This window comes from Microtus ochrogaster, chromosome 18, assembly GCF_000317375.1.
Source record: "Microtus ochrogaster isolate Prairie Vole_2 chromosome 18, MicOch1.0, whole genome shotgun sequence".
In the NCBI taxonomy this organism is placed as follows: domain Eukaryota; kingdom Metazoa; phylum Chordata; class Mammalia; order Rodentia; family Cricetidae; genus Microtus; species Microtus ochrogaster.
In genome coordinates this window covers 68,653,045-68,680,414 of record NC_022020.1, presented here as the reverse complement: position 1 = coordinate 68,680,414, position 27,370 = coordinate 68,653,045, and the positions used below count along the sequence as shown (strand labels likewise).

Here is a 27,370-nt window from a genome sequence, read left to right as displayed (position 1 = left end):
CTCCTTCTGATTTAAGGAGAATGCATTTGCTGAGCATGAGACAGAACGTACTGGTTGACTCTAGGACACAATATCCATATCTCATTTTCAAATCTCATCTATTTGAGAAATATGAACTTTTCTAATATGAATCATTTAAGCATTTAAGTCTTTAGTTTTGAAATTCAAAACTTAGATGAAAATAATGCAATGCAACATAGGTATGCTATAGAATTGCTGCATGATAACACATGCAAAACATGTATTATAACATCTGGAATATAATAAGAATTCAATAATTCATTATTTTTATCAAGATGAATTTCTTATAATGAGACTTTTTGAAAGCAGGAATCACTGCTTAATTATGCCATATTTCATCTGAATTAATTTTGAATGACTACATTTATCACATTATTCTGCAGGACAATTTTATTGAAAAGTTTGAGCAAGGTGTATTATATAATAAATAAAGTCAAATATTTTGACACAGAGAAGTTATTTTTATAACTATATAAGGTATATGTATCAGTATATTTCCTAAAATATACAGCTTCTTACTATTTTGACATTTAGATTATAATGCATCAAGTGTCATTATTTTGCGCTCTTATAGCTCACAACTGCAATTAGTTCATGTCTTAACAGAGTCAGTAAACTGGCAAAGTAGTTAAGTATTACCCAAATAACAATTAAATAAGTCAATGGATTAATAACAATAACTCATCCAACCCTTACTTTTAAATCAAGAACAATTGTATTTTTTTTAGATATTGTAAGGTCATTGTGCAAATGCTTTAAAAGTTAGAGTTTTTGCTCTTGCTTTGGAGGTCTGAAGTTTGATTCCCAAAACTTAGGTCAGGCAGTTCACAGCTGCTTGTAACTCCGACTACCCCATCATCACCCACACTACATACAAAAATTAGAATAAACAAGCAGTGCAAAACATCTAGAGTCATTCATAGATTAGAAATGCTCGTATTTATTCCTAACTAGAAAGGAATCATCGGGGACATTTCTGAAAGGAAACAGTACAAAACTATACAGAAAGAAAAAATGAAAGACTACACGATATAATTTTCAACATCCTTGTCATCTTTTACACATTATAGCTTGTATCTATTGCATGCCTTTCAGAAATAACCCAAGGAATGATGTTTCTTTGTCTGTAACCAGTCCTGAGAAAGGTTCCCTTTCATAAATCAAAACAAATTTACCTTTAATTTTAAAAGTGTACTGTAAAACTCTGCCTGCCCAAAAAGAAAAACTGATGTCAATTGGTAAATTAGGTCTACAAGGAAAGAAGCCAAGACTGAATTAAATGTAAAATTTCCAAATACATAATTCTGTCTTTTGGTTTGCTGACACAAGGCCATTGGCTCACATTCAAGTCATGTTCTGTTTTAATATATATAAGTACCATGATAAATTTGAATTTTCTCCTTAGTTCTCCCCTAAACTGTCTTTTACCTCTCTTGGCCAAAGTTTTCATTCAGCTCTAAATTCCTCATGTGCTCACAAAGATATTTAATTGATTAATCGATCTCAACATATTTCAAAATAAACATAACACTTTCTAAGATTTGGTTCTCCAAGGTAAATTTTGACACAGCTTAATCAATAAAACATCTATTTCCACTTCACTCTTTCAACACTAGTACTGAATTTCTTACATACATTTTCCAATTCCAGATTCCCTTTTCAATTCATCAACACAGACACTAGACTAACCATACTATCTATATTTCTTACCTGAATTGTTTTCTTTATGGTTGGATTATCTGTATTTTATTTTTGGGTTTTTGTTCTCTCTCAAATTCAGATAAATCACAGTCCTATAATAAAATACAGTCTCAAATGTCACTATTCAATTAGCACATCATTGCATTTTCCACTTCTAAAGCCACATGTGAGAATATTTGGCCTGTCTCCCAGAGCCCTTTATCATATGAATCAAATGAATAACTTCTAAGTCAGTCTTAACTTCTCCCCTTTCAAAGTCACACTCTACAAATGCTTTTGACTGCTAAGTAGATATCAATACATCAACAGTTTTCCTCAATTATGGAGTCTCACACACATTCTATCTTTTTTGATTACTGATCTCTGTCCATTCATTTCCAAACTCAATGAGGAATGCACACAAAATTCATCAAGGGTCAGCTGTTGCTACCCACTGATGAGCCGGCATTCTAGAGATGTACCGTGCATCTCCTTTGCCTCAAAGCATGGTTGGTGTCAGTCGAAGGAAAGAATATTTTTTGCAATTCTATTTAGAGGAATGTGACTGGTTATGGGTGAGTGAGCACATAAATATCCCTTGTCCTCCTCACTGAGGTGAGGAAGGACTGGGAGAAGAGCAGTGCTGAACCACAGGTGCCATGGCATAACCAGTTGCTGCCCTCTATTTTCCTCAAGTATGCATGACAGTGTGTCCAGGCCAAAACACTCACTAAGTTGGGGACAAACATTTATTTCTTTAAAAATGCTATTAAACTCAAGATAAAATTCTACATTTCAATGGATTACCTCTCTCAGCATGTGACAAAGAGTCAGAGGCAATTATGTATCGGTTACCACCTGCTCTTGTTGGAAGGGTCTACAAAATAATGAACTAAAGGTTTACATGTGCTCTCACATGGACACATATGAAGTGATGTCAGTAAGCTGCTATATTGCTGAATAACAACACCCACAGTTACCTTTGCTAGGTGGTGAGATCCAGAAACATGAAGTCACAAAAGAGGAAAGTGGCTGAGCCTGAATATTAACCACGAAAGGCAGTATGGTGAAACATGTTTGTGTTATATGAAACGCGACACAGTCAACACCGATATCAAAAAGTCATATACTGTGTGAATCTGTAGTATAATAAACCACTGCAGAGATAAAGCTATGAAAAAACTACACAGACTCCAGAAACACCCCTACCATGTTGGTCACATTCTTAGAAAGGGACTGATCATCACTCGGTGTATTTTTAAGGGAAAATCTTTAACATCAATTATGTCTAACCATGTGTAATAAATCATGACCACCAGTAATGAATGAAAGGAACTAGAAAGCACTAATGTGTACGCTACGTCTTGGGGATGAGAAATTTCAGCCACGGGTAATGAGAACATATGCCTTAACAAAAAGTGGGGCTTTGTGGTATCCACAAATGGTAATATCAAACGGGAAATATGTGGTGTTGTGAGGAAAATAAAATGGTGTGGGAAGTCCTTCTCCCTATGTGTTGCTTTTATTGGCTAATGAATAAAAAAACTGGCTTGGCCTGATAGGGTGGAACAGTGTTAGGTGGGGAGAACTAAACTGAATGCTGGGAGGAAGAAGGCAGAGTGAGGGAGACACCATGGAGCCGCAAGAGAGAGACGTGCTGAAACTTTGCTGGCATGCCACAATCTCATGGTGATATATAGACTAATAAAAATGGATTAAATTACTATGTAAGAGTTTGCCTATAAGAAGCTAGAGCTTATTGGCCAAATAGTGATTTAATTAGAACAGTTTCTGTGTGATAATTTTGGGTCTAAGCTATCCAAGAGGCAGGGAACCAACAAGCTGCACCCGGTTCCCACTACAATAAAACTCTTTCTGCTTTGAGCTGGACAAAGAAAAGTCTAGTGCAGTGAGCAGAAATTTCAATGCTAGTGCTTTGCACAGGAAACTAACACAGTCTATTTGTACAATCTCTACATCTCTCTTGTATTGAGGAACAGTTCAGATGCAAGTGAACATTTACTTATTTTTTTTTCTAGAGGTGTGGGAGCATAAAACGGGGGCTGGCAGAGTCAGGAAATGCCATGCCTATCCAGAGCTTAAAGACAGAGCAGGTGGAGGCTCCATGAGAGGGAAACACATGGCTAAGATTTGTCACGGAGTGAAGGGTGTAGTCCTGGAGAGGTTCCCCAAAGCACCGCCAGAACCCAGAGACAAGGCACTGTATGGAAAGATACTGAGGGGTTAAAACTGCTGTCAACAGCAGAAAATCTTGATCACTGCCCTCACATGAACACATCTGATCTTATTATTATGTTTTAGAATAAGAGGCAAGTATTACACAGAAGTAGTTATGAAGGTAAAGCAGTATGTTCCCATGCAAACAAATCTGGCTGTAATTTTCCCAAGAGTTATCTAGTTATTTACAGCAGGAGAATTCTGCAAAGCCAATGTGTTTCTCTGCTACTGGAACTCTGCTTTCGACGTTGCTTGTCATCACCATGATAACTCTCATCGTTTTTCCTACTTTATCAACCCTGCCACCGGCCTTCCTGCTGGTTCTACTCTGCTCACCGTATCTGCCAGGGGAAACACAGTCCTGTGAGATGAAAGTGTTGCTGATTTCCTGACTTTCCCTGCTATGTGAGTTTCCCTGTATCGCCTAGTGCAACTCCTCGGGGTTTTGGAGTGCAGGTTTCTGAAGAAATGCTTCCCGGGAAGAGAACGATCATCTGATTTGGATTATGATCAACTCAGAGTCAAACTGACATCTTTATGACTAATAGGTTCTCCTGCCTAAAACAGTTAACTCTAATTCCTTTGTGGGCATACGTCCTGCTGGTTGAAATGAGTTGTCTGAAAGAGGCTGGGAAGAGGAAAATGCCATAAGGACAAACTGAAGCAGAATTTCAGGCAAGTCAGCAGAGTTGTGGAGTGGCGGGAAACCAGCCAACTGAGCAGGCAGGAACAGACAGCACAGGCTGCTGAAGCAAATTCATCAGGCAGATATGCCACGAAGAGGTAGAGCCTTGGAGGTGCCAGTTCCCACACTAGCTATTATTTGCCACAAGCAAAAATAACGCGGTCCTTTGCACATCTATGGAAAGGAAGGCAATTTTGGGGGTGGGGTCTGATTTCATGGGGGTCTCAGTTACATTTGTGCACAAAGATGAAGTTCACATAAAATCAAATGGCATAAAAACACAAACATATATGTATGTTTACATATATGTTTTTTATCTACCTAGACACATATTGTTAACTTATACAAAGGAAAGTCCACATAAAAAAGACATTATGATAAGGGCAACTTTAGCATTTGAACTGCAGGTAAACATCTCCTGTTCTCCACTTCCATAGGCAAAATATCACATTGGTTTCATCTGCCACATTCAGCACATACTTCAATGTTTAGCTGTATGCTCTGTGAGTGTTCTGATACCACAATATTAGTGGCGTTGAACACATTGAAAATAATACACCCATGAATCAGGAGATCTGTATGCTTTCTTCTGCAGATCTGAGGGGGGAGTTTCTATGTGCCTTCAGCTTCCGGAGGCTGCCCACATTCCTTAGTGAATGGCTTTCCACGTTCAGAGCCCACAACAACATTTTCTATTTCTTAGGCTGTCATCTGACAGGAACATTTTTGCCTCTTTCTTTCACACTGAAGGACTTAGTTAATTCCCTGTGGTTTTGCATGAGACCCCAAAGATGATCCCTTTCTTAAAGTCAGATTGGTAGCAACATTCAGCCCATGGAGATCAGCCTGACTTTAGACGTCATTTAGCGTGACACTTTCAGAGGTTCCAGAATTGAAGACATAGACATCCTTGTGTGTCAGTATTCTCTCTTTCACAGTCAGAACTCTGACCTATCAAGACAAAACTCCATGGCAAAATCAGATGTGTTCCATTCTCTGACGTGCTTCAAAGCTCTCAACCTATTAGAGCATCAACTCAAACCTGGAGTTGCTTTCAGTTCTCAGTATCTGCACCATCTAAATCAGGACTGTGGACTGTGGTTCTGAGTACGATGTCCTCGGAGGTGCAATTTCCCTCCATCTCTGAACATATAATCTTCAAGAGATATTTTACTTGTCCCAACAGCACCACAATGATGTGGCAGGCTTAGCTGAATATTCCTTCCCAACAAAAGTAGAAAATGCAAGAGGGCGAAAGGAATTCACCAATCTGAAGACATTTCGAAAGCCATCTCAAGAATTCCAGTTGATTTGAGTGCCTGAGAATTACCTACAGTGCCCTTAAGTCTATTTTTGTGCTGAACACCCTATTGTACCCACAGAATCTGCATTTTAAGTCCATTGCACCAAGCACAGGTGAGTTGAGTCGATACAGTAGCATGTATCTTGTTTAGAAATACTGGGTGGGCCTTCTTCCTTCATTTTGTTCTCTTTCTATCTCCCATAGTTCAGAAGGGCAAGGTTTCTGCTGGTATACATTCTCAACAACTGTCTGCTCTGTGTCACAAGCTTCATCTGATTTCCTTACAAGGGCCCTCTACAGTTCTCTCCTAGATTTTATGATCCTCAATTTTGGTTTCTGTTGTAATGAACTGCATCCTTAAGTCTCTCTAAAGAATTGTTTGTGGTTGTTAATACTGTGATTCTACTTTGTAATGAGATCAGAAAAAAAAAATCCAGCATGTCTTGTTTTCTTCTGAAGTGAGTTCGCACGTATATGTTCATGTGCACGTGTGTGGAGGCATGGTGTATGTAGTAGTGCATGTGGTAGTGCATGCGTGTTTGAGTGTATGCGTGTGCATATGTGTGACGGCACGAGTGCCTGTGACTGTGTATCCCTGAACTGTAAGGTGTATATGTGTGTGAAGGCCGGGGTACAATTTGGTGTTGTTTGTAGGGAGTTGTCCATCTTGTTTTTGAGACACATTTTCTCACGAGCCTGGAGCTCATCAAGCCTAAGTTGGTAGGTCCAGAGGCTCCGCCTATCTTCATCACTAAAGCACTAGAATTATATGAACATTCCATACACCTGACTTTTTTTTTTTTTGCGGACAGTAAAACCTTTATTGATCTCTCTTCAATGATCTTCAGGCTCCAATATTAACACCACAATGTGTTCCTTCTTCTCTCTGTATTCTTTTTTTTAATTTATTTATTTATTAAAGATTTCTGCCTCTTCCCCGCCACCGCCTCCCATTTCCCGATAGAACATCTCCATTGTCTCAGTGTGTGGGTGCACCCCTCACGGTCCTGAGTTCCTTGCTCGTGCTCTCTCTCCTTCTGCTCCTGATTTGGACCTTGAGATTTCTGTCTGGTGCTCCAATGTGGGTCTCTGTCTCTGTCTCCTTTCATCGCCTGATGAAGGTTAATATTCAGGAGGATGCCTATATGATTGTCTTTGGATTCACCTTCTTATTTAGCTTCTCTAGGATGTGAGTTCTGAAGATCAGATCTATTCTTTTATGCACACATGCCAAGTACTTACTGAGTAAACCATGTCCCCAAACTAACAGCTAGTTCTTACTTCCTATTTCCTTTAAGGCAAGCTTTTCTAATTGCATCCAAAGTGCCTCTCAATTTTAATTGACAGTGAATTTCTTCACATTGTAAGTAACACTAGAAGTCTTGCCTCACACATAAGTCTGGAAAATGACTGCACTAAGTTTCTGATTACGTACAGCACAGACTAATTTCCTTTCAACTTCTATGTTCATGCTCCCAATTTCCTGAGTCTTGAGTATCAGAGTATGGACTTTCATATTTCAAAATAATTTACTAACGATGATTTATGTGTATATCTATAAGGCATGGATCTTTTCTTTCCTATGAGCCTTACTTCCTCTGAAGTTCTACTGACAGTCAATGAACCACGTGTCTTCTAATAGCCCACTTAAGTAATATAAACTTTTCATCTACCTTATTACTCAAAATTCTTCCAGTTTCTAAACACTGATGATTTCAAGACCATTTTCAGAATACTTGTATAGCAATATTTCACTTCTAAAGACCTAAACCACCATTTGTCTCACACTAATATTAGAATAAGCTACAGAGATGTGGTGACTTTTAGCAAATCAAATGTATTATTTTGCATTTTGGGATATCGGAACTCTGAAATGAGTTATAGGCAATCTTCCATTGCCTATATTCCATTTCTCGTCATTTTGTCTCTAGAAAACACCCACATACATCACCTCACTGCTCCTCCATGCTGCTTTAAAGGGAGCTGGAGTCTTCCTTATATTATCTCATGTGACACAGTCTCTGTACCCTTTATTCCATAGGAGAGAACCTTGAACTCTGGTGTGCCCACCCAAGTGATCTAGGATCATTCCTCAATATTGACTTTGACCGGTACATGTCTTTAATGTTACATATTGTATGTGATTCTAACTCCCCTTGGATATGTAACAACACATTCACAGATTCCAAGTATTCCTGCAAATACATATTGGAGGCATTGTGCATTACCTAATTATTAGTTTACTACACAAACTGGTCTGATCAGAGACAATGAATTTGTAAGCAGAGACTACATTTTAGATTCCTGGTTGCCAAGACCTGAGTAACCACACAAAATCTATATTAATTACAACACTGTTTGGCCACCGGCTTAGGTATATTCCTAGCTAGCTCTTACACCTGAAATTAATACATTTCTATTAATCTATGTATCACCAGAAGGCTCTGGCCTTCTAGTAAGGTTCCAGTGTCTTTCTTTTTTGGCAGCTATATGGCATCTGCCTGACTCTGCCTTCTTTCTCTCTCTATCTCTGTTTAGATTTCCCACCTGGCTTTATTCTGCTAAACCATTGACCAAAACAGCTTTATTCATCAACCAATAAAAGCAACTATACAGAAGGACAGTCCACATCGTGAATTAACTGCATAATTGCTAGAGTTATGTCATACTCTATGTATTTATGTTGTTATGATCAACAAAGTGGACCAGAAATATTCACTGAATAAGCGAGTGGCAAAAAGTGGGTTAGAAATCAAGTTGAGGTGCAGATTCTTTAGATACAAAGCACAAGTTTTACCTTTATAGCTTTATAGTTATAATGACATAAAACACTAAATTAGAAAGTCCCTCTTAGTTATTACAATATTGTTTCCTTATAGTTCCTTAGCTGATTTCATTTACAACTAAATTAAAAATAAGTCTCAATCTGTCTGCAAAATGCTATGAAAGACAATGTTTTAAATATGAAGATTTAAAAATATTTCCTTAGGCAAATGTATATGAAATTCATAAACTGAAATGTATGTTTCTTAAATATGCAATGATAAATTAAATGTTAAACAGAGAATTCTGGGAAAGATTATACTAATAACTCTTGTAACTAAACAAATCTATGGAAATGAGAAGTGTCAAAATGGAGAATGAATGCTTCTGGCCTCTGGTTTATTTTGGTCAAATTTCTTTAGCATTGTTTGGAAAACGATGCACGTTGTCTTAACAGAATTAAAATGGAGCCAAGATGTTAGTTATGTGACGGTAGGTTTCGATACAGAGGTGACCTCACAGTTAGGTGAGGCGTGGTTTCCACTTAGTCTATCAGACCTCTTTATCAATCAATGGGCTTCCCACTCCTGCTTCTAAGCCTCCTCCAGCAGGTAGGACAATATCTGCCTCTCCTGGCTTAGCTACCAACAGTAGCCCCAGAAAAAGGTGTGCTGTGTGGTGACTAAGTGCAACTAGCATCACAAATGAAACTCAGAGTCATGTGTGAAGAAAGGCAAAAAATGAATTTCACCTAGATGGTAGAGAAACTTCAGCTTTCTTCTTAAATATTAGCACGTGAGGCACAAGTTTCAACACAAAGAATCATGTCATCAGCAACAAAACAAAGAGGCAAAACAAGAGAGTAGCTCTTCTACCTCACTAAGAGTTGAGCAGAGAAGGCATAAAGTTGAAGACATGAAGAGAGGAGACAAGAAGCCATTGTCAGCTGAAAGTCATTTCTGACAACACACACACACACACAAAAGTGAATTCTTTAAGAGATACCAGGGAATTGTGAGGTGGCACTGGAGTTTTCTATAATTAAATTTCTTTATATAACTGCACTAAAAGTAATTTCAATATGTGATAACATTAGAGTCATAATCTCTCCCCTTTTGCAGGAGGCATGTCAGCACAGTTACATAAACTGATAAGCAAGGAAGAGTTCCACATCTGGGCAGAGTTCACGAACCAGGCAGCATACCAGTATGCTTTGGCTTCTAATTTTCTTTCCTTTTTCCACCATAATATTTTTATTGATGAATAAACATAATATTTTTTATTGATTATTTAGGAATTTCATGTCTTATGCCCAGATCACACTTCCCATTCTTCCCAGGTCTACCAACCACCCTTGTGACCTCCCCACAGCAAATAAATATATAAATAAATAAATAAATAAATAAATAAATAAAAGAAAAACACACAAGTCCAGTTTGTGTTGCACATCAACTCACTGGAGCATGGCCAGACTCCCAGTAGCCAGGTCCTTAAAGAAAACTGAGTCCTGCTCCATCAGCACCGTGACAGAGACTGTCAAATGTGCACTTTAGCATCTTTATTATAATTTTAAGAGTTTTTCCAATAGTTTTCTGTCTAGACTGATTTTTTTTTACGGGGGGAGGGGATGTCAAAGAAGCCTTCTATGTCCCTCTTTCTCAACTGCATCTGCAGTCATCAATACCACTGCCAAAGTGGCTTTCTTGACCTTTAAGGTCACTGGTAGCACAGATCATGGACTTCCGCGTGGTTTCTGGCAACAGTTACTCCTTTTGAATTTTTTTTTATGCAGGAATAAGTGAAAGAAACCCTAAAATCTTTTTTTCTAATCCAAAGAAGATACACAAGAATGTTGGGACTTGTGTGGTCTCACGCGGGATATACCATGCTCCAAACTTTCATTCCGGCCTTGAGCCACTGAATACCTGCAAACAACAGGCCTGCACCTGGACTCTGTCTATCCTGAAGAAAATCTGACAACATCTCTATTGTACAGGAAACTGCCCAGCAATCTTCTCTTTCCTTTTATATTGCTTTTAGTCTTCTCTGCACAGATGGGAGCTAATCCTGGAAAGTCTCTCTCCCACTCTCAAGTTCTCTCCTGAACACCCACCTAGACCAAGCAGCAGTTTCTATCCTCTGACGCTCCCCCAGCTCTCGGGCTGAGTCCTCCACAAGCTATTGATGAGATGGAACCAGTCAGGGGCCCGGGTGAGTGAGAAACAGACACTGAGGAAACAAGTCTCACCTGAATATCTGTGCTACCTGCTCAACATTCAAAGTTTTGTTATTATGCTTCATGTTTTGCCTTTTGTTTCTTGAGTAAATATGCCTCAAAAGGAAATGTGATGCTACTTCTTGAAGTCTGCATTTTACAACCATCCCTAAGGTAAAATGAGACTAGTTTGGGTCAACATTGTAAACACAATAGTTTAAAACATAAGAATTATTAACCTAATGTTTCGTTATCTTCAGTTTCTATGTCAAAATAATTTTTATTGTAAATCTTAGACTTGAAAAGTTTCTTTCTGTTAGGCAAAATTCAAATGGATCTTTAGAGAAAAATATTTTTCTTTCATTTCAGAATAGATACCAGAAGGGTAGTTATCTATCCCTAAATGATGACATCTGTCAGTAGAGAAGAGTATCAGTCTTCTCCAAGAAGGAGCCAAAGCAGGTTCACATAAGAGCAACATTAAATGTCCTTAGCAGGTTGCATGTGTATCTCCATATGTGTGAAGATATCTCTCTGTGTGCATGCACATGTATGCAAAAGCAATAATTTTGAAAGAGGTAAAGAATTTGAAAGAGAATGGGGGCAGGAATACTAGAGGAGTTGAGGTGTAGAAGGATGATGTAAATACTATATGCATTTTTGAAACTCAAAAACAAATAAATATAAATTGCTAAAGAAAATTTAGAAACTTTCAAAGTAGTTGAGTGAATATTCATTCACTCTTCAGGAGGACAAAGTTGCACCAAGTAATTAAGACAACATTAACTGTGAGGCTATTTCTATTTAGTACATTTCATCTAGTGTGCATAGAAATATTTTTTGAAATGCTTGGTTTAAACCTCTGCACCACAGTGTACTCTTGGCAATGTCTTTGAAGTCAGTCAGAATGCAATTTGAGAGAGGCTAGGAATCAGCCAACGGTCCCTAAGACTTTGAGGTCCTCAGATGAAAGGTGTTATTTAAGTACAAAGTATCATAATCATTCCCAAGTATTTACAACTTCTCTCGCTTCCCCTTCCCCGGGAATGACTGACTCAACCTCACTTCTGCTACAGCAGTCCTTCAACTAAGCTTCTTTCGTAGGGTGTGTGTGTCTCAGGAGAATAGTACAAAAAAAAAATCACCAAAAGTGGAAGATTCTATGTTTACCCTTTGGGTCTGAAAAGAAAACCAACAACAAAGAAAACCACCTTTCTTCATTAGAAAGTAAAGTAAAAGATTAGCAAAATGCATGTGTAACTGAAGGGAAGAAAGATTGCCTTCCACAGAAATACGACCTCCTGGATGTTTTCCTACACCGTGGAGGATTAAAGGGTCCTCAGGTGATGCCACTGACCTTGGAGGTCCAGCGGTATAGTTACTGTTTCACTGTTTAAGTTAGATTTTTCTAGTGACAAAGGAAACCACTCCAAGAAGGCAGCTGGTTGTGGGGAAGTATTATTCCCTGTTCAAAAACCTTTCTTAGGTTGAATATACAAAACATAGAATGGAGAAACAATGCTCTTCACTTAAAACTATTTAACTGCCATAATTTCTTCTTATGCTTTTATTTTAAATGATTGGTTTATATAAATAATATCATAAATATAATATCCATTTTGAAGGATCTTTAAGTTTACTGGTAAACCTAAGACAGTTTTTAGTCTAGTTCTATCTGGCTCTACGAACACTCATTCTCCTGCCATCCCAGACCTGGAGTACCATTCATTGTGAATTTGATGTATATTGTTACAGTTTTAGGCAGGATTTTGTAAGTATTGCTAATTGTGTTTGAGTTTCTGCACTGCTTTGTTTAAGTAGTTTTAATCAGACAACTTGTTAAATAGGAAAACAAGACAGTTCTCTCACAGTGTACATGTTTAATATGATGTCTTATTGAATTGAGTGTCTTACCATATTTTACAGCTTGCAGTTCTTAATGTTTTTCATGTCTTACTATTTAGCTCTGTTGTTTCATTTTGTTTTGTTGGTACAGGGTTTCTCTGTGTAGTCCTGACTGGCATAGAGTTTGCTTATATAGACCATACTGGCATTGAAATAACAGATTCCTACTTGTTTCAGCCTCTTCAGTGCTGGGATTAAATGTATGTGCCACCAGACCCAGCCACAACCACTTAGCTCTGTTCTTGGAACCCAGAAACTATATGGATGCTGTGCACTCACCACACAGGATGTGGGGGAAATCTTCCTGTGTTAATTCTCGTATTCAGAACCATGAGGCCCGTTGGCCCTTCTTTGAGGGTCATGCTGTTTTTTGAGACCCTAGAATTTGAACTAGTTGATTACTTCCTCTCCTGAAAATAATTCTCATGCATGCTAAACGACTGTCCCAGGTGATTCATCCCTGTACTCAAGACCAAAGTGATGGCACAGGAACTCAAAATAACCATCAGTGAACTAAAAAGTAAAGACCCATTAAAATGGGTAGGAAAAGCAGAACACCTTCCTCAAGACCATTTCCCTGTTATTTTTTTTGGCTGTCCTCCTTTCCTCCCTGTCCATGCACGTGTTCTGGCTGACTGATGTGCAGACATCACTGCAAATTCAAATGCCAGACACTGAGGCCAGCAGGAGCGACAGATAAAAGAACTATTTATTTTATTTTTGAAGTGATTAGAAAAGAAAGTCAGACACTCAGATCTTAGGAAACAGAAACAATTTTGGAGCTGGGTGAAGACCCAAAGTAGCAAGCTGGTAAGGAAAAATGGAAGCAGGAATCCAGAAAGAAAGGAGATGATAGGGTAATGAGCCAATGGGAGTTTGAGTTCTGAAACAGCCTAGGAAAACTTGATCCACATTGTGGTGGTAAAACACCTTAGCTCAGTGTTGTTAAATCTATCAGGTAGAGAACTCAGCTTCAAAGCATAGACTGCTCAAAGTTTCCCCATGCATGTAATCCCCTGACACTAATGTGGATAGGCAGATATGGCTGCACAAAGGAAATATTGTCTTCTGTGATCCTAAGAGCCTAATTGAAAATGTATCCATCTGTATATACTGATATGCTGTGTGTTGGTATATAATATATGATTTATTGTATAGACAGACTTGTGCATAAAAAGTACATATATATATATATGCATCAATCTTGTTAGCATGGAAAACTTGATTCATTCCTAGGAAATAAATATACATTCCAGTTCAGTTTATAGAAACCAAATTTTTCATACTTCAATGTTAAAATTCAGATTTTTAGATTGGAGTGTACAAGTCACCTGACCTTCCTACAGTTTTTTTTTCCTGAATATATTTTATAACTAGTGGTTGTCTTATAATATGGTTTGTTTTTTATTTATACTGTACTTATAAATTACTACAACTCCTCCTAGAATGAGTTCAGCCCAAAAGTAATCTAACAAAAAGTGACATGATATAAAAACTAGTTTTTCATATTTTTAATGCACACACAAACACCACATAAAGCAGAGAAAGGGCACATAATTTTGAAATTGTCTAGAGTACTTGTTTCCCCAATAACATCAAAATATTCTTATTTTAAATAACATGCAATCTGATTCATTTTTTAATAATTCATTCATTTTTATTTCATGTTTAATGGTGTTTTGTCTTCATGTATGTTTGTATAAGGGTGTCAGACACCTTAGAACTAGAGCTACAGACTGTTGTGAGTTGTTATGTGGATGCTAGGAATTGAATCCAGATCCTCTGGAAGAGTAGCTGGTGCTCTTAACCACTGAGCCATCTGTCCAACCCCAAGTTGATCCAGTTAAAAAAAAATCAAAAAACTACATATGGGAAAATTGAGATTTTTCAAACATTCAAAAAACTCAAATTCATAACTATTTGTTGGTTGACTTATACTCAAAAATTATGAACAGAATTATCTTTATTTTTATAAGATAATATAGTAAAAGATAAAATATTATAGGTTTAGGGTTAGTGGCATGAAAAATAAAAAAACAAAGCTATTCCTGGAGACCTTGTCTGTCCCCCTAGCTGAACCAGGTTTCAGTCCTAGAGCTGGTGAGTTGGTTCTACTTTGGTGACAAGATGATTTCTACAGTACTTGATACCTAGAAGCCTGAAATCAGCCAGAGGAACAAAACTCTTCCTTCCTTCGTCTTCCCAGCTCACCATGTAAGTCAAATTACCAAATAAAGTTTAATGTCCATGGCAACTAAGGCAGATGGGCTCAGGTGTGAAATGCTGCCTGAGCTTCCACAGAGCTGAAGCCGTGTCCTCTGCCTCTTCCCACACTGGCTTTGCTTCCTTGGCCACACCATTTATGAAATGAACTGCTGATTGCTTTGCAACTGTGGAAAGGCCTTTGGGAATATATCTTCTGACATCATAAAAGTGTTGCCTGCCCCCTTGTTATGCTCCTACTGTCTCTCCTACTGCCAATAGCAGCTTCTTTTTGTATTTACCCTCATTTATCCAGTAAAGACAGAAAACCGTGTCCATTGTTAAATCAGACTAGTTTTCTGAGATTTGTCTCCTGAAGTTCTTTCTGGTTGAGTTGCTCCTGATGGAAAAGTACTGTGTTCGACATGAAGGATGTGTAGCGCCAACTAACCTAAAGAAATAACTGACAGATTGTTCCCACTATGACTTCTAAATGGATATCTCCTGGGATAATGGAGATATGTTACCACTTATGTTATGCCACAAGAAGTTATCATGGTGAAGGACATTGCTAAGTTGGTAAAAGGTTCTGACTGACATGACAATCTTTAGGAGCAGATACTTCCAAATCCTGGGCATTACATTTACAATCAACAAATTCATAATACAAATATACTTCTAAAACCCTTCCTCATCTAAGGAATTTTAGTTAAAGGTTATATTCATAATTTTCAGTTACCCAAAAAGCACACATAAAAATACAGCACAAATAACATGCTAGATAAAATAATATGCATGTTCGTATCTTTTTGAAACATGCCAAATTAGTTTCATTGTGGCACATGAAATATCCATGGTTTCTATGTGCAGTCTAAAGTTATTAAAAAGTGACCAAGAACCACAATCACACAGTGTTATCATGAAATATTATAATGCCTAAGGTTAATCCACATGACACATTAAATATCTGGATTATTAAACAAACACTAAATAACACAGTGCAACCAGTCCTAAATCATAGTTAAATTTTCTTTGACATTTTGAACTTTCAGTTTATATGTCGTCTCTATGTATTAAATTATTTCTTTTGGTACTAGGGTTTGAGGACAGGGCCTCTCTCTCTTTGGGTAAATACTCTACCGTTTAGTTTTCCTTTAGTCCTCAACTTCCATTACATAAAACAATAGCTTCAAAAAATTTCCCTATAGTCCACGTTTCTTATAGCCTATTAACTGGAGCAAAACAACACATACAAAGTGAGAAGCCTGTCAAAACATGTCAGTTATGTGTTGCATGGAACTTGAATGATTTGCTTCAACTAGAAAAAGAATGGCTTCAGTTTATCAAATATCAGTAGATGAATATAGATTGATTTGTGAGTTTAACAATATGATAATATATTTTTGTAGTTATGAAAGATGACTTTTTGTAAAACGAGCCAATCAACATCACAGAACCGTTTGAATATGTGGTGCAAATTAACATAAACTGAATAATTTTATGATTGCTCCTATTTCCAGCCAGACCTTCAAATGAGTTACTAGTTCCCATAGGCCTTTTTTGTTTTTTTCCCTCAAACCTCTGAAAGGTATCCATTTTCAGAAAGAAATTAGGTTACTGTATAAAGGGATACATTTCTTTTATATACAATGGTTATGAAAACAAATGTATTTTCATTTTCAAGTTCTTATACATTACTTTACTGGTCATCCTTTATTGTACTACACTTGTCTTTTCATGTTTGGTGAGATCCTACCTATAACAAGTCTTCACCTAACAGATGTGTCTCAAATTAGGCATGTCAGCATAATGGCAGTCAGTTCAATTAACTGTGTTCCTCATGACCACATAGAGTTCTGGTTCATTTTTTGCCTACTTAATGATAGCTAAGATTTATGGTTTTCTATCAGAATTTGTGTAGCATAAAAGAAATGTGTTACAGATTGGATCTTAAGCATAACTTGAAATTTCAACTAAAAGTTTTAACATTTTACAAAAGATTTGTACTATGAAAATAGAAAATCAAGAGAGGGGTAACAAAAAAATTGAAAACAAGCTTCTACTTACCAGGTGTGAAATTATACCGAGCTGAAAATCCCATAGACTCCAGTTCGCCATCAGCAAAAAATTTAATCCACAGAAATCTTCCACTAGATTTTATTACAGGTGGATTTTGTTGTCCACAGAACCTTCCAATTATTGGAGAAAAGCCAAAAGGTCCATCTCGAACTTCAATATGATCAAATTTGCATTCCCAAGATGGTTCAATTGAGTATTTTTCATCAAAATAAAGTTCAATGCACTGCCTTGGAGCAGCTGTGAAAAAAAGGAAAGAAAGCTTATATGTAGCAAGAAATTTCTTAAATCCTGAGGCTGATGAACTGACTCTATATCAGATTCTGTTTGTATAGTGTTTGATAGAACTGCAGAAGACTTACATGGGAATACAAAGAAAGGAGATGTTTAGCAATCTAAAGATATTTTCATTAAAAAATACCTAAGAATTGGCCTTTGAAACTGATGACATTGCACAAAACACTGTTGCAACATGAAATGACTAAGGTGGATCCAGCACCTGGTTGGCAATGCTGTTAACTCATGTTTGAAGGGGGTGGGCTAGAGTTCTCTCTTTTTTTATAACCTCCAATGTTGGGGATTACTGGCAGAAAGCACTTGGGGATTATCCCCAGACAGTTATGCAACCACTCAGATAGTTGAAGCCAGGTGTCTTGATTAGGTCCAAGTGCGTATACAAGGGATTACGGGTAATGATCCCAGAAAAATAACTTGATCTCACCATGCTCAACTTGAACTTCAGTATTAGACCCCTCGGCTGAACTACAGACCGATGCACTTGACAGATAAAGGCCTGGAGGAAGCCCCCCTCCACGGTCTCATCACATCAGATGCACAAGCTCCAGGCACCTGGAGCATGTCTTGCTTTCTAAAGCACCATGCCCTCTGCAGGTGGGGTACATTTGTTTTGCTCGTTCCCGTCCCTATCTAGACAACTACAGTTTAACCCCTCTTTATCGAGAGAGGTTTCATTTGCTTGTTTTCTATTGTTTGCTTTTGTTTCCTTTTCCTTTTCTGTGAAGGGGATTGAAAGCAGGGCCTGACTCACAATAAGGAAATGCTCCACAACTAAGCCACTTCTCCAGCTCTCCTGGACGATCTTGTTCAGAGGAAATTCTCTGTGTGGGTGTTTTCATTAAGACAAGAACATTTTCTACTCTCCTTTCCTGGTATTTAGGCTCAATATATGTCATTAATTATTTTTCAATATTATTTTCAGTAAATAGATAATAGTTTCCTTTCATAGATGTTTCATTAGCTGTCTGACAATAGAATCTGATGAGCTTAACAAACATAAAAGCCACCACACTAGTACATATTTTAATATTCCTTCACAATGTTCCCTTTTATGGCCAAAAGAGTAGTAATGGCAATTCCTGTTATACTCATCCAGAATACTCCATAATGTATAACACTGGTTGAAATACCAGTAGACACATATCCAGGCCAGAAACCTCTTCCTTGAAACCTCTGAGAAGACCTTCCTTGCTACGTAGTCTTCTGCAGGGACCAACACTTGGACAAAGCAAAACTTGCTGCCTGTATGATCAGCAACCCTAACCCTAAATGTCTGATATCTTGCTCCACCGTTTTGTAAATGTCTATTGATCACCACCATTGATAACCTAAAGACTAAACTTCTGCAGGCATGAATGCCAATGGTTTATATAAAATTGAGATGTTTGATAACTTAGAAATAGGAGACTCTTGTAATGAAATATAAACTTACTGCTCTCCATGTCTGTAATTAAAAATCAATAGCAAAGAGGTCAACTTATGTTCAAAGAGTATTCTCCAAAAGTGTTTAAATCTGTATAAATATTCTCAACTCATTCCCTACTGTAAAGGGAAGTTTATAACTCAGGCCACATTTTTATTTGACAGCACATATTACAAAGGTCAACAGTCTGACAAGGTATGGCACAGATGATTTTTCCATTAAGTGCTTAAAACTTTCAAATTGAAAAATATCATTTAAAACTGTCTAAGGAATCATGTTGTCTACCCAGTTCATTATTCTACAAACAAGATAAATGTTTAAGAATGGGGATCTCTTTACAAACACAGCATTAAGTGTATGACCTGAGTTTATTATCACTCTATGCTATAAGCTTGCTTGTAATCCACTCTTTGATAAGCTAGAGGAAGGTTTTAAGAGAAATTAAACTACTTCAATGTATCAGACATTCCTTCCTTCCTTCCTTTCTTCTTTCCTCCCTTTTCTTTTCTTTCCTTCCATTCTTTTTTCTTTTTTGTAAGTTTCTTTCTTTTTTCTTTCTTTCTTTCTTTGTTGTTGTTGTTTTGTTTTGTTTTTTGAGACAGTGTTTCTCTGTGTAACAGTTCTGGCTGTCCTGGAACTTGCTCGCTGTGCAGGCCAGGCTGGCCTCAAACTCACTGCCTCTGCCTCTGGTAGAGTCCTGTAATTGACGGCATGTGACAACACCTCCCAGCTCCAGGCATTTCTTTTAGGTGCAAATACTTCAGGCTAAGCAACAACAACAACAACAAAAACAAAAATCAGGAGTACTATCTTCTGCTAATGTGCTTAGCATTCAATGTTTCATCTATTGACACATGTCCACCTGCATCCTCTACCAGGAAGTAGATAGCCACCGTGTGTGAAGAATACACTTGTCCTTATCTTGGTTTTCCTAGTGGCTTGCAATTTATCCAACATGGACAGATGCACCACTCATGCTTTTCCAGCAGCACGCCCTCATGCATCCTCTGTGGGACATGTCATACATGCACAGCTGAGTTTCCTTTCACCCAGTGTGCTGAAGTTAACTCCCATCAGCCCATGCAAGAAAGTTTCTTAAGCTAAATTTTAGAAAACCCCAAATAACTTGTTGAAAAGTGCACGTGCTACCCCGAGTTGTTTACACGGATGCACAGATGGGTGGTTACAGTATAGGCGAAGGGAATCTGCCAGGGTCCAGCTGCATTAACTCACTTTTTCTTCAACTTGTTCTATTCACAGACTCCTTCATTCTACTTCCCCCTAGCTGATGTTCAACTGAAAATAAAATTCCTTCAGAGTTTTATCCCTCTCAGCCTCTTGGGATTTTGTGTTCATTCACACTAACTTTATATACATGCAGTGACTTTCCCAGTCAGGAGAGCTGATACCACCTGCCGTCAAAGGATATTGCTTTCCACAACTGTGAGTGTACCGGATCCTTTTTTTAAAAAATCTTATCTTAAACAACTAGGCCATTTATTTCTGCCTCTTAGTTTTGCTTCTTGTTGTTATTATAAAATAGTCTGGCAAAAGCAACCAGCATGAGAAAATGTTTACTTAGCTCCCATTCCAAGTTAAGTCCCTCGTGGTGGAGGACCATCAAGGCAGTGGGAACCTAAAGCAACTAGTGACATTATTCCCACAGAAGCAGAAAGCAGTAAACCAGGCTAGGAAACCGTGTCCTCTGCTTTCCAGACGGGTCTTCTCTCCTCAGATTACCCAGTGGTGAAAAAGCCTTCACAGATAAATCTACCAACTAACCACACCTAGACTATCTTTCCTTGACACTTCCTTCCCAGGAATTCTACATCTATCAACAATTTAAAAAAAATGTTCTTTTTCCTTTAATTTTAAATTTACATATTTTCTACCAATCAAATTATTTCTTCTAGAGATTAATAGGCATAGTTTTCCTCATTCAAACTATCCCCTGTTTACTGTGCTTTTCCAACCCACTGCCTCAAATACTGTCTTCCCCAATCTTCAGCTTCCTGGGAAGTGGTTCTCTCCCCAACTGCCTTAGTCACTATCTTCATTCTGAAGTCGCAAGCAGATTCTAAATTGCTTCATACAATAAACACATATGCGTGTTTGCTTCATTTTTTTCCTTATAACAACTGTCACTTAGAAACCCACAGATTCTTGAATCTCATCCATATCAGCTCCATGACATCCCTAATGATTCCCTGCTCATCTGAAGCTCCTTCAGAGAGTCCTCCGGGTCTTGCTGTTCTGTCCATTCCCAACATGCTATATCCCAGAGACATCCCCAAGCCTCTCTTTATTCATGTTAATCCAGCACACTGAGTGTTGCTGAAACACGGTGCAATGATTTCAAAATCAGATGGTGCTTGAGCCTGAACTTCCAAAGAAATGGCAAAGAAATAAGTTTCTACAGAAAGCCCTAGACAACTATACTTTTATTTAATAAGTTTAAATATTAGCATTCTAAATACTTCCTTCCTATGTTTTTTATTCATATGAAATTCTCACTAACAATCTGTAAACTTATATCCCGTACATATGACGTATCAGCAGAGATTACTCCATTAAACTTAAATTGCACACAGTAGTCTCTCCAGGAGACACTCATGAAAAGTAGCAAACAATTGATCACATGAGTCTTTTATAAACCCCGTTCTATCATCTCCCACCCAATCATTTGGATTTCAATTTCCTAAAGACACCTTCCTTCCTTCCTTTGCTCTGTCACCCCTGCCAGTATCTTTAGTTCCTATTTTCTCTGTGTTATTTGACCATTCTCAGTAGCTCTTTGGTTGGCATTCTTTCCCTCCAGTTACTTTCCTACTGAAGTCTCACCTCACTTATTTCTGAATTCTTCCCGTGTTTCCACCGCCTACAGATAACTTATGGAATGTCTATAGGTTTGGTTCCTAGAATACAGGTCTCCTCATTAGGTTCACGTCTCTGCTACCGCTCCTCTCTTTACCTGTGCAGAAGGCCTGGTATCCCCAGCTTACCACTTCTCTGTACTTTAGCAGACAGTTTTCTGTTAAAAAGAGGACTACCACCTGGGTGGGTACAGGTAAACAATGAAGATGACGTCATAGTTCTCTCTTCTTGTTCCTGTTCCAGCGATCCTAAATAAACCCCAAAGCCCCTGATTGACTCAAACTCCACAAGCCAGACTGACAGTACCATATGGCTAGTATCTTGAAACTTTTGCGCAATGCTTGATAGCAACGCCATAAAATAGTCACTAGAGCATCATCTGAATATGTGAAGTGTTTGTAGATGGCTTCAAAACAATACTACTAACAGGGTTTCGCATTTTATTTTGTCCCTGATAGAAATACGAAAATAAATGAGGCTAACGAAAACTATCCCATTTAAGCCAAGCAGTTCTTGTAAAGGTACCAACAGAAAACACAAACAAGCACAACTCACAGGCGACATATCATGTTTTGCTCTTTCCAATTCAAGGACTTTTAGTTTCAGCAGGGAGCTTGATTTCTATGTGTCTCCATTTACTAGTTAGCAAAATGAAGACACCTTGCTATGAGTAAATGTTCTGGTATGTAGGAAATTATTTAAAAGTTCATCAAGTATTATTTTAACACACCTAATTAATAAATATAAAATACAAACTTGATAAAAGTAACAACTGGTTTCAAATAAGAAACTCAATGTTTTCATCGTCTAGAGATCTAAACTAGCAGATGTCTGTTTGAGTTGGTTTGTTTTATTTCTTAAAAATCAAACTTTATTCAGTTTGGGTTATCTTTGATAAAAATCATTACTTTAAGCAATGCAAGAGGAAGAGGAAAATTCCTGACTTATGGATGAAAGTAAGAATAATAAATTATTTCTGAATAGAGCCTCTCAAAATCAGAGAAACAGAAGCCAGAGATTTTGTTCTTAATGCTGCTGTTTTGTTTTGTTTTGTTTATTTTGTTTTGTGTTTTGTTTTTTGAAGATCAACTCTGTGATCCCTACTTTGGTGTACGAGGAAACATTATGTGGTCATGATTTTCTGTTACCATAACTTAGTCTGTAGGTGTACAGGACATGGAGAGTAGCAAGTTCAGGGTTATTTGGAACTAATGCTTAAGATGTAGCCTTCATCACTGGAAGACATATTCACATATTTTAAAAGTTTCCTCTATATTTAATTGAGAGGTGGCTCAAGGTTAAAAGAAATGGAAAATATTCAGAAGGATGAATATTTTTTAAAGTACTTTGTGTCCTTCAGGTTGGAAAAAAAAACAGATGAGATCTGTGTAAGCTAGAACTTTGGCTGGCCTGAAAATATGATCAACTCACCCGGAAGTTCACAAAAGCCTAAACCCCACTCACATTAATGTTTAGAAAACATGACTGCAGATAAACTTTTTTCCATTCACATTGTTCTCTGTTGGTAAAATTGAAAAAAAAAACACTAACATATTGATTATTATAATTATCAAACCAGCAAAATATTAGCTTTCAAAATGTCATCAATTGACATAGCCTGTTAAATACAGAATAATTCTGTTATTTTAGATTGCTGCAAAGGAAGACTTAGGTTGTGTACTTGCTCCATTTACCAGATATTTGTGTGTTCATAACCCATTTCTAATCATTTGTAAATTAACCTGATTCTAGATTTACAGTCATTTGCTTACTGAGAGATACTTGTGTTTAAGTATCTCCAAAACCAGTTGTGGACTGTATCTGTTCATATCCTATGTGTAGAGCCTGGAGCAGGCCAGGCTTTGGCTGGTCTCCCTGGCCTGGCATTCTCTCTGCTCTTACCTTCTATGATGTAGACACACTCTCGGTCAGGGGGGTACTTGCTGGGATAATTGGGAGAGGTAAAGACACCTCCGTCTGCATGTTTTGTCCAAGTTCCACACTGCACTGATTTCTGTGTTTCCGAAGTGATTTGTTTTTCTATAAAAACAAAACAATTTTTTTTAATAAGAACCATCATCCAATCTGTAACACCAGAACTGGAGAGGATATTCTTATAATATCCATTAGTAAATTAATTTTGAGATGGTCTTTTAGTCAAAGCCTGTCAATTTTACACTCTGTGGGATGTTCAGCTATTATGGAATGGATATGGTGAAATAGGAAAATTAAAAATAATTAGACATCTTTTTATAATTAATAAAATAAAAAGCACACCTGTTCCTTTCTTGGTTGCTCCAGAAGAATGGAGGATGATTAAACTTGCTATAACTGAAAGACAAAAAAGGAACAGTTAGAAATGCAAAATTCATACCCCAAATGACCAAACCTTTTGAAACCATAAGGCAACCTACGGATAAGGTGATACCAAGATAGAATAATGTTATCATTGCTAGTCTTTACAAAGGTGACTCGGAACTTTGGAAATCTAAACTGAAATGTTCTAGGTAAAATGTGGGACTCCCATAGGGAAGTACTTCCTATTTAGAATGGATGAGACGGAAACTCTTCAAAGCTGTAAACAATGTTACACTCTGCAAATGCTACACAGACCGCAAGGGTGTTTCCAGGTCTCTCCTCAGTAAAGCACCCTTTACTAAAGCTTTGCCACTGTCATTAAAGCAAGAGGAGGGCCACATGGAGAAGGAGGAAGGAAAAAGCAAAGAGCCAAATGTCCATGATCCACCCTAACATGCTGCCAATAAGCTTGGATTGCAGAACATAAACAAGTCTGCAAAGCCTATGACAGGTGGGGCTGGAGTGCAAGAGAAAAGAGATCAAAGTGGATTGGTCAAAGCATCGAAACAGAACTATGGGGAGGTTTTGTTTGTTTGTTTGTGTTAGTTCAGCTTTTACTTGTTTGTATAAAAAAGGAAACTAACCAAACTAGCCCTGTTTGTAACCTTCTCCAGCTACAAAATCCATCATGTCAAACCTGAACTGTGATTCTTAACTATCATGAAGAAGCAGACATTTTTGAGGAAGGGAATTTCTAGAAGCATCCATGGAGTCAGTTCAGGGTCAGATACTCTGGTCTGCCACTGAACAGTAAGTCTGCAAGGCTGCTGCGAAGATCTGAACTTCTGTTTACTTCTCCCTTCACTCAAAAATGTCTAGAGAAGCCCGGAACTTGAAAAGAGTTAAAAAAAATATGATCTTGGTAATAACTAGCATTTCTCCTGTTTCATTTTTATTATTTATTTTGATCCATTACATAAAAGCTCTTCCTTTGCACATTTCCACCTGAAAGTAAACTAGGGAGAGGGAGTGGGGGCATCACCCACCCATCTTATCTATGGCACACCTTTATCCTCAGAAGGATTGTCTGGAGTGGGGGCATCACCCACCCATCTTATCTAATCTAAGGCCCATCTTTATCCTCAGAAGGATTGTCTGGGTCTTGACATGAAGTTCAGAGTGATTGTCAACTGCACTACTTTATACTTTGGCCAGGTCACTCATATACTCTTAAAATTCAAAGACTGGCTGTGTGTGTGTGTGTGTGTGTGTGTGTGTGTGTGTGTGTGTGTGTGTGTGTGCATACACATCGTTCCTAACTTGCTTTAATTCTATAACTCCCTCCCCCACCACAGGCACAAAGAGGCTTCAGGCGTATCAGTGTGTACATTGGCCCTTTTACTCTGCCTTTTCTGTTTTGATGGACTCACACAGAGGACCTGTACAGAGCTGGACTCATGGATTAAGAAGATCTCTTAACACAGTGGCACAGATTTAGCCCACCAGTTCTTGCTTCATGACAGCACATTCCTACCACACATTTTCTGACATTGCCTTTGATGACTTCTGAACCTGCCTGTCTCCACTCCTCCCCACCTCACCCCCAGGCTTTACCACACTCCGAAGCAGAATTAGAGCTTTAGGGGCAGAGGCTGGGCTGTACTGTACCCAAAGACCCTGGGTTCAGGTGTCTTACCTGAGAAATAGGTGGGCCCAGGAACCCCTCAATCCCACAAAGGAGGATTAGTCCTTCTTGCCCAGCAAAGATCAATCCTCCTACCTCCCAGCGTCCACCTGCTACCTCTCTGGGGCCCAGCATCTCCTGCACGTGTCTACTTTTAAAGCACAGGCTCCTTTGGACCACCTAGAGCTCCTGCCTATGGAGAGACGTTTTCCCTGACCAACTCTGAGGTCCAGCGCCACTCCGTGCGCCGCCCCCGCCAGGTTGTATGATGCTGCAGTACCGAAAGTTTACATCTGCCCCAGACTCCAAGAGACTGCGGGGTCTGGTTGGAGTGGTTGGCAAGGCTTTTCTCAGCGCATGGGGCCAAGAGGCGAGGTGGCAGCACCCCGGGAACGGACTGGTACTGCTGGAGAGGTACTCACTGTGAAACAAACTGCGTCCATAGATCATGTCTGTGCGTTACACCAGAGGCTCCGATCTCCACTAATTCCATTTAGAAACGGGGAGACTTCGTTGGTAGGGAGAGGATGGAGTCCAGAGATTTTAAATATGCAAACCACGGGCAAAATACAGTGCAGGGGAAGCGAGAGAGGAAAGAAAGCGATCGCGATCGGAACTGTTCTATCTTCCGCCCTTGGCTGGCTCTCACCCTCCTTTGCTCTCTCACCGCCGCGAAGCCAGCATCTCCACCATGACGCTCTCATCACACCCGGGCGCCGACCGCCACCATGAGCACTGCCGCCGGCAGCACCCTCCTCCTCTGCATCATCGCCGCCGCCGCAGCTGTCAGGAGGACGCGGCGGGCAGTCGGCGCGCGGGCGGCTGCAGGCGCGGGGAGAGCCCCGGGGCGCCCAATGCCGGGACCCGATCTGGACCCGGCGGCAGAAGGCGCAAGGCGGGTACCGGTCCCGACCGACGGCAACAACTGGTCGGGCGACAGCGAAGGCGGTGGCAGAGGCTTGCTCAATCGCCAGTCTCATCCACCAGGAGCACCAGGTCCGAGCAGCGTCGCCGGGAGGATGTCCAGACGCAGCCCTCCTCTCTCCAGCCTTTGGGGGTCTGCTGCTGATGCATTGAAGGCAGGAGGCAAGGGTCCGTCATGGGCTCGGCGGGCTGCGCGCCACCTCTGCGATCTTGCAGGAAAAGGAACCTAAGGGTGGGAGTCTGGGGGCGGGGGAGGGCTCAAGGGTGGTGGAGGGGAACACGGGGGTGGTTAAAGGGGGGAGGGAGGGGAGGGAGAGGAAGATCAGGAATATGGCAGAGTTACCAAGTGAGCGCCTTAGTCATAGCTCTGGGTTGCATGACCCTCCAGGAAGCCCAAAGCCTGGGTGAGACTGGGCAGCTGAACCCGGCCGGTGCCCCCAGGGCTGGTGCGCGGCGCAATGGGGCGGCGGCGACAGCAAGGACATCACAGCGGCTTGGTTCGTGGGGGGAGGGGGAGGGGGTGAGGACCAGGCTGGACTCCTTCCCTCATCCAGCTCTGGCAAAAGGGTCTACAGGAGCTTCGCCAATTCCCCACCGCATCTCAGTGGAGGACGAAAGGCGTGGAAAGGGGAGGGACCATCATGCGAAAATGCCCCTTTGAGTTTGGTTCTTCACTTTTTAAAGATTTGGAATGATTGTCTCCCGGCCCCTCTAACCAGAGTCCTTCTAGTCCCCTCTTCTAGAGGGTGAAGACTTCATCTTTTAGCCTCTGGTCTTAGATC

The 27,370-nt window shown here is 39.3% G+C and overlaps 1 protein-coding gene across 3 annotated transcripts in view; it reads right to left on the bottom strand.

The window, feature by feature from the left end:
- The window catches only part of Neto1 (neuropilin and tolloid like 1), a 103,065-nt gene extending 76,220 nt beyond the window's left edge, over nt 1–26,845 (bottom strand). For 2 of the 3 annotated variants that reach the window (XM_013349557.2, XM_005356338.3), the window contains exons 1-4: nt 26,087–26,845; nt 23,960–24,013; nt 23,585–23,722; nt 17,080–17,328 (exon numbers count right to left, since the gene is read on the bottom strand). In XM_013349557.2, coding sequence (XP_013205011.1) covers nt 17,080–17,328; nt 23,585–23,722; nt 23,960–24,013; nt 26,087–26,114 — 469 coding nt within the window. In that variant the 5' untranslated portion in view covers nt 26,115–26,845. The remainder of the gene's footprint in view (nt 1–17,079; nt 17,329–23,584; nt 23,723–23,959; nt 24,014–26,086) is intronic. The other variant, XM_013349559.2, reaches the window with a different exon arrangement.
- Nucleotides 26,846–27,370: the final 525 nt, after the last annotated feature.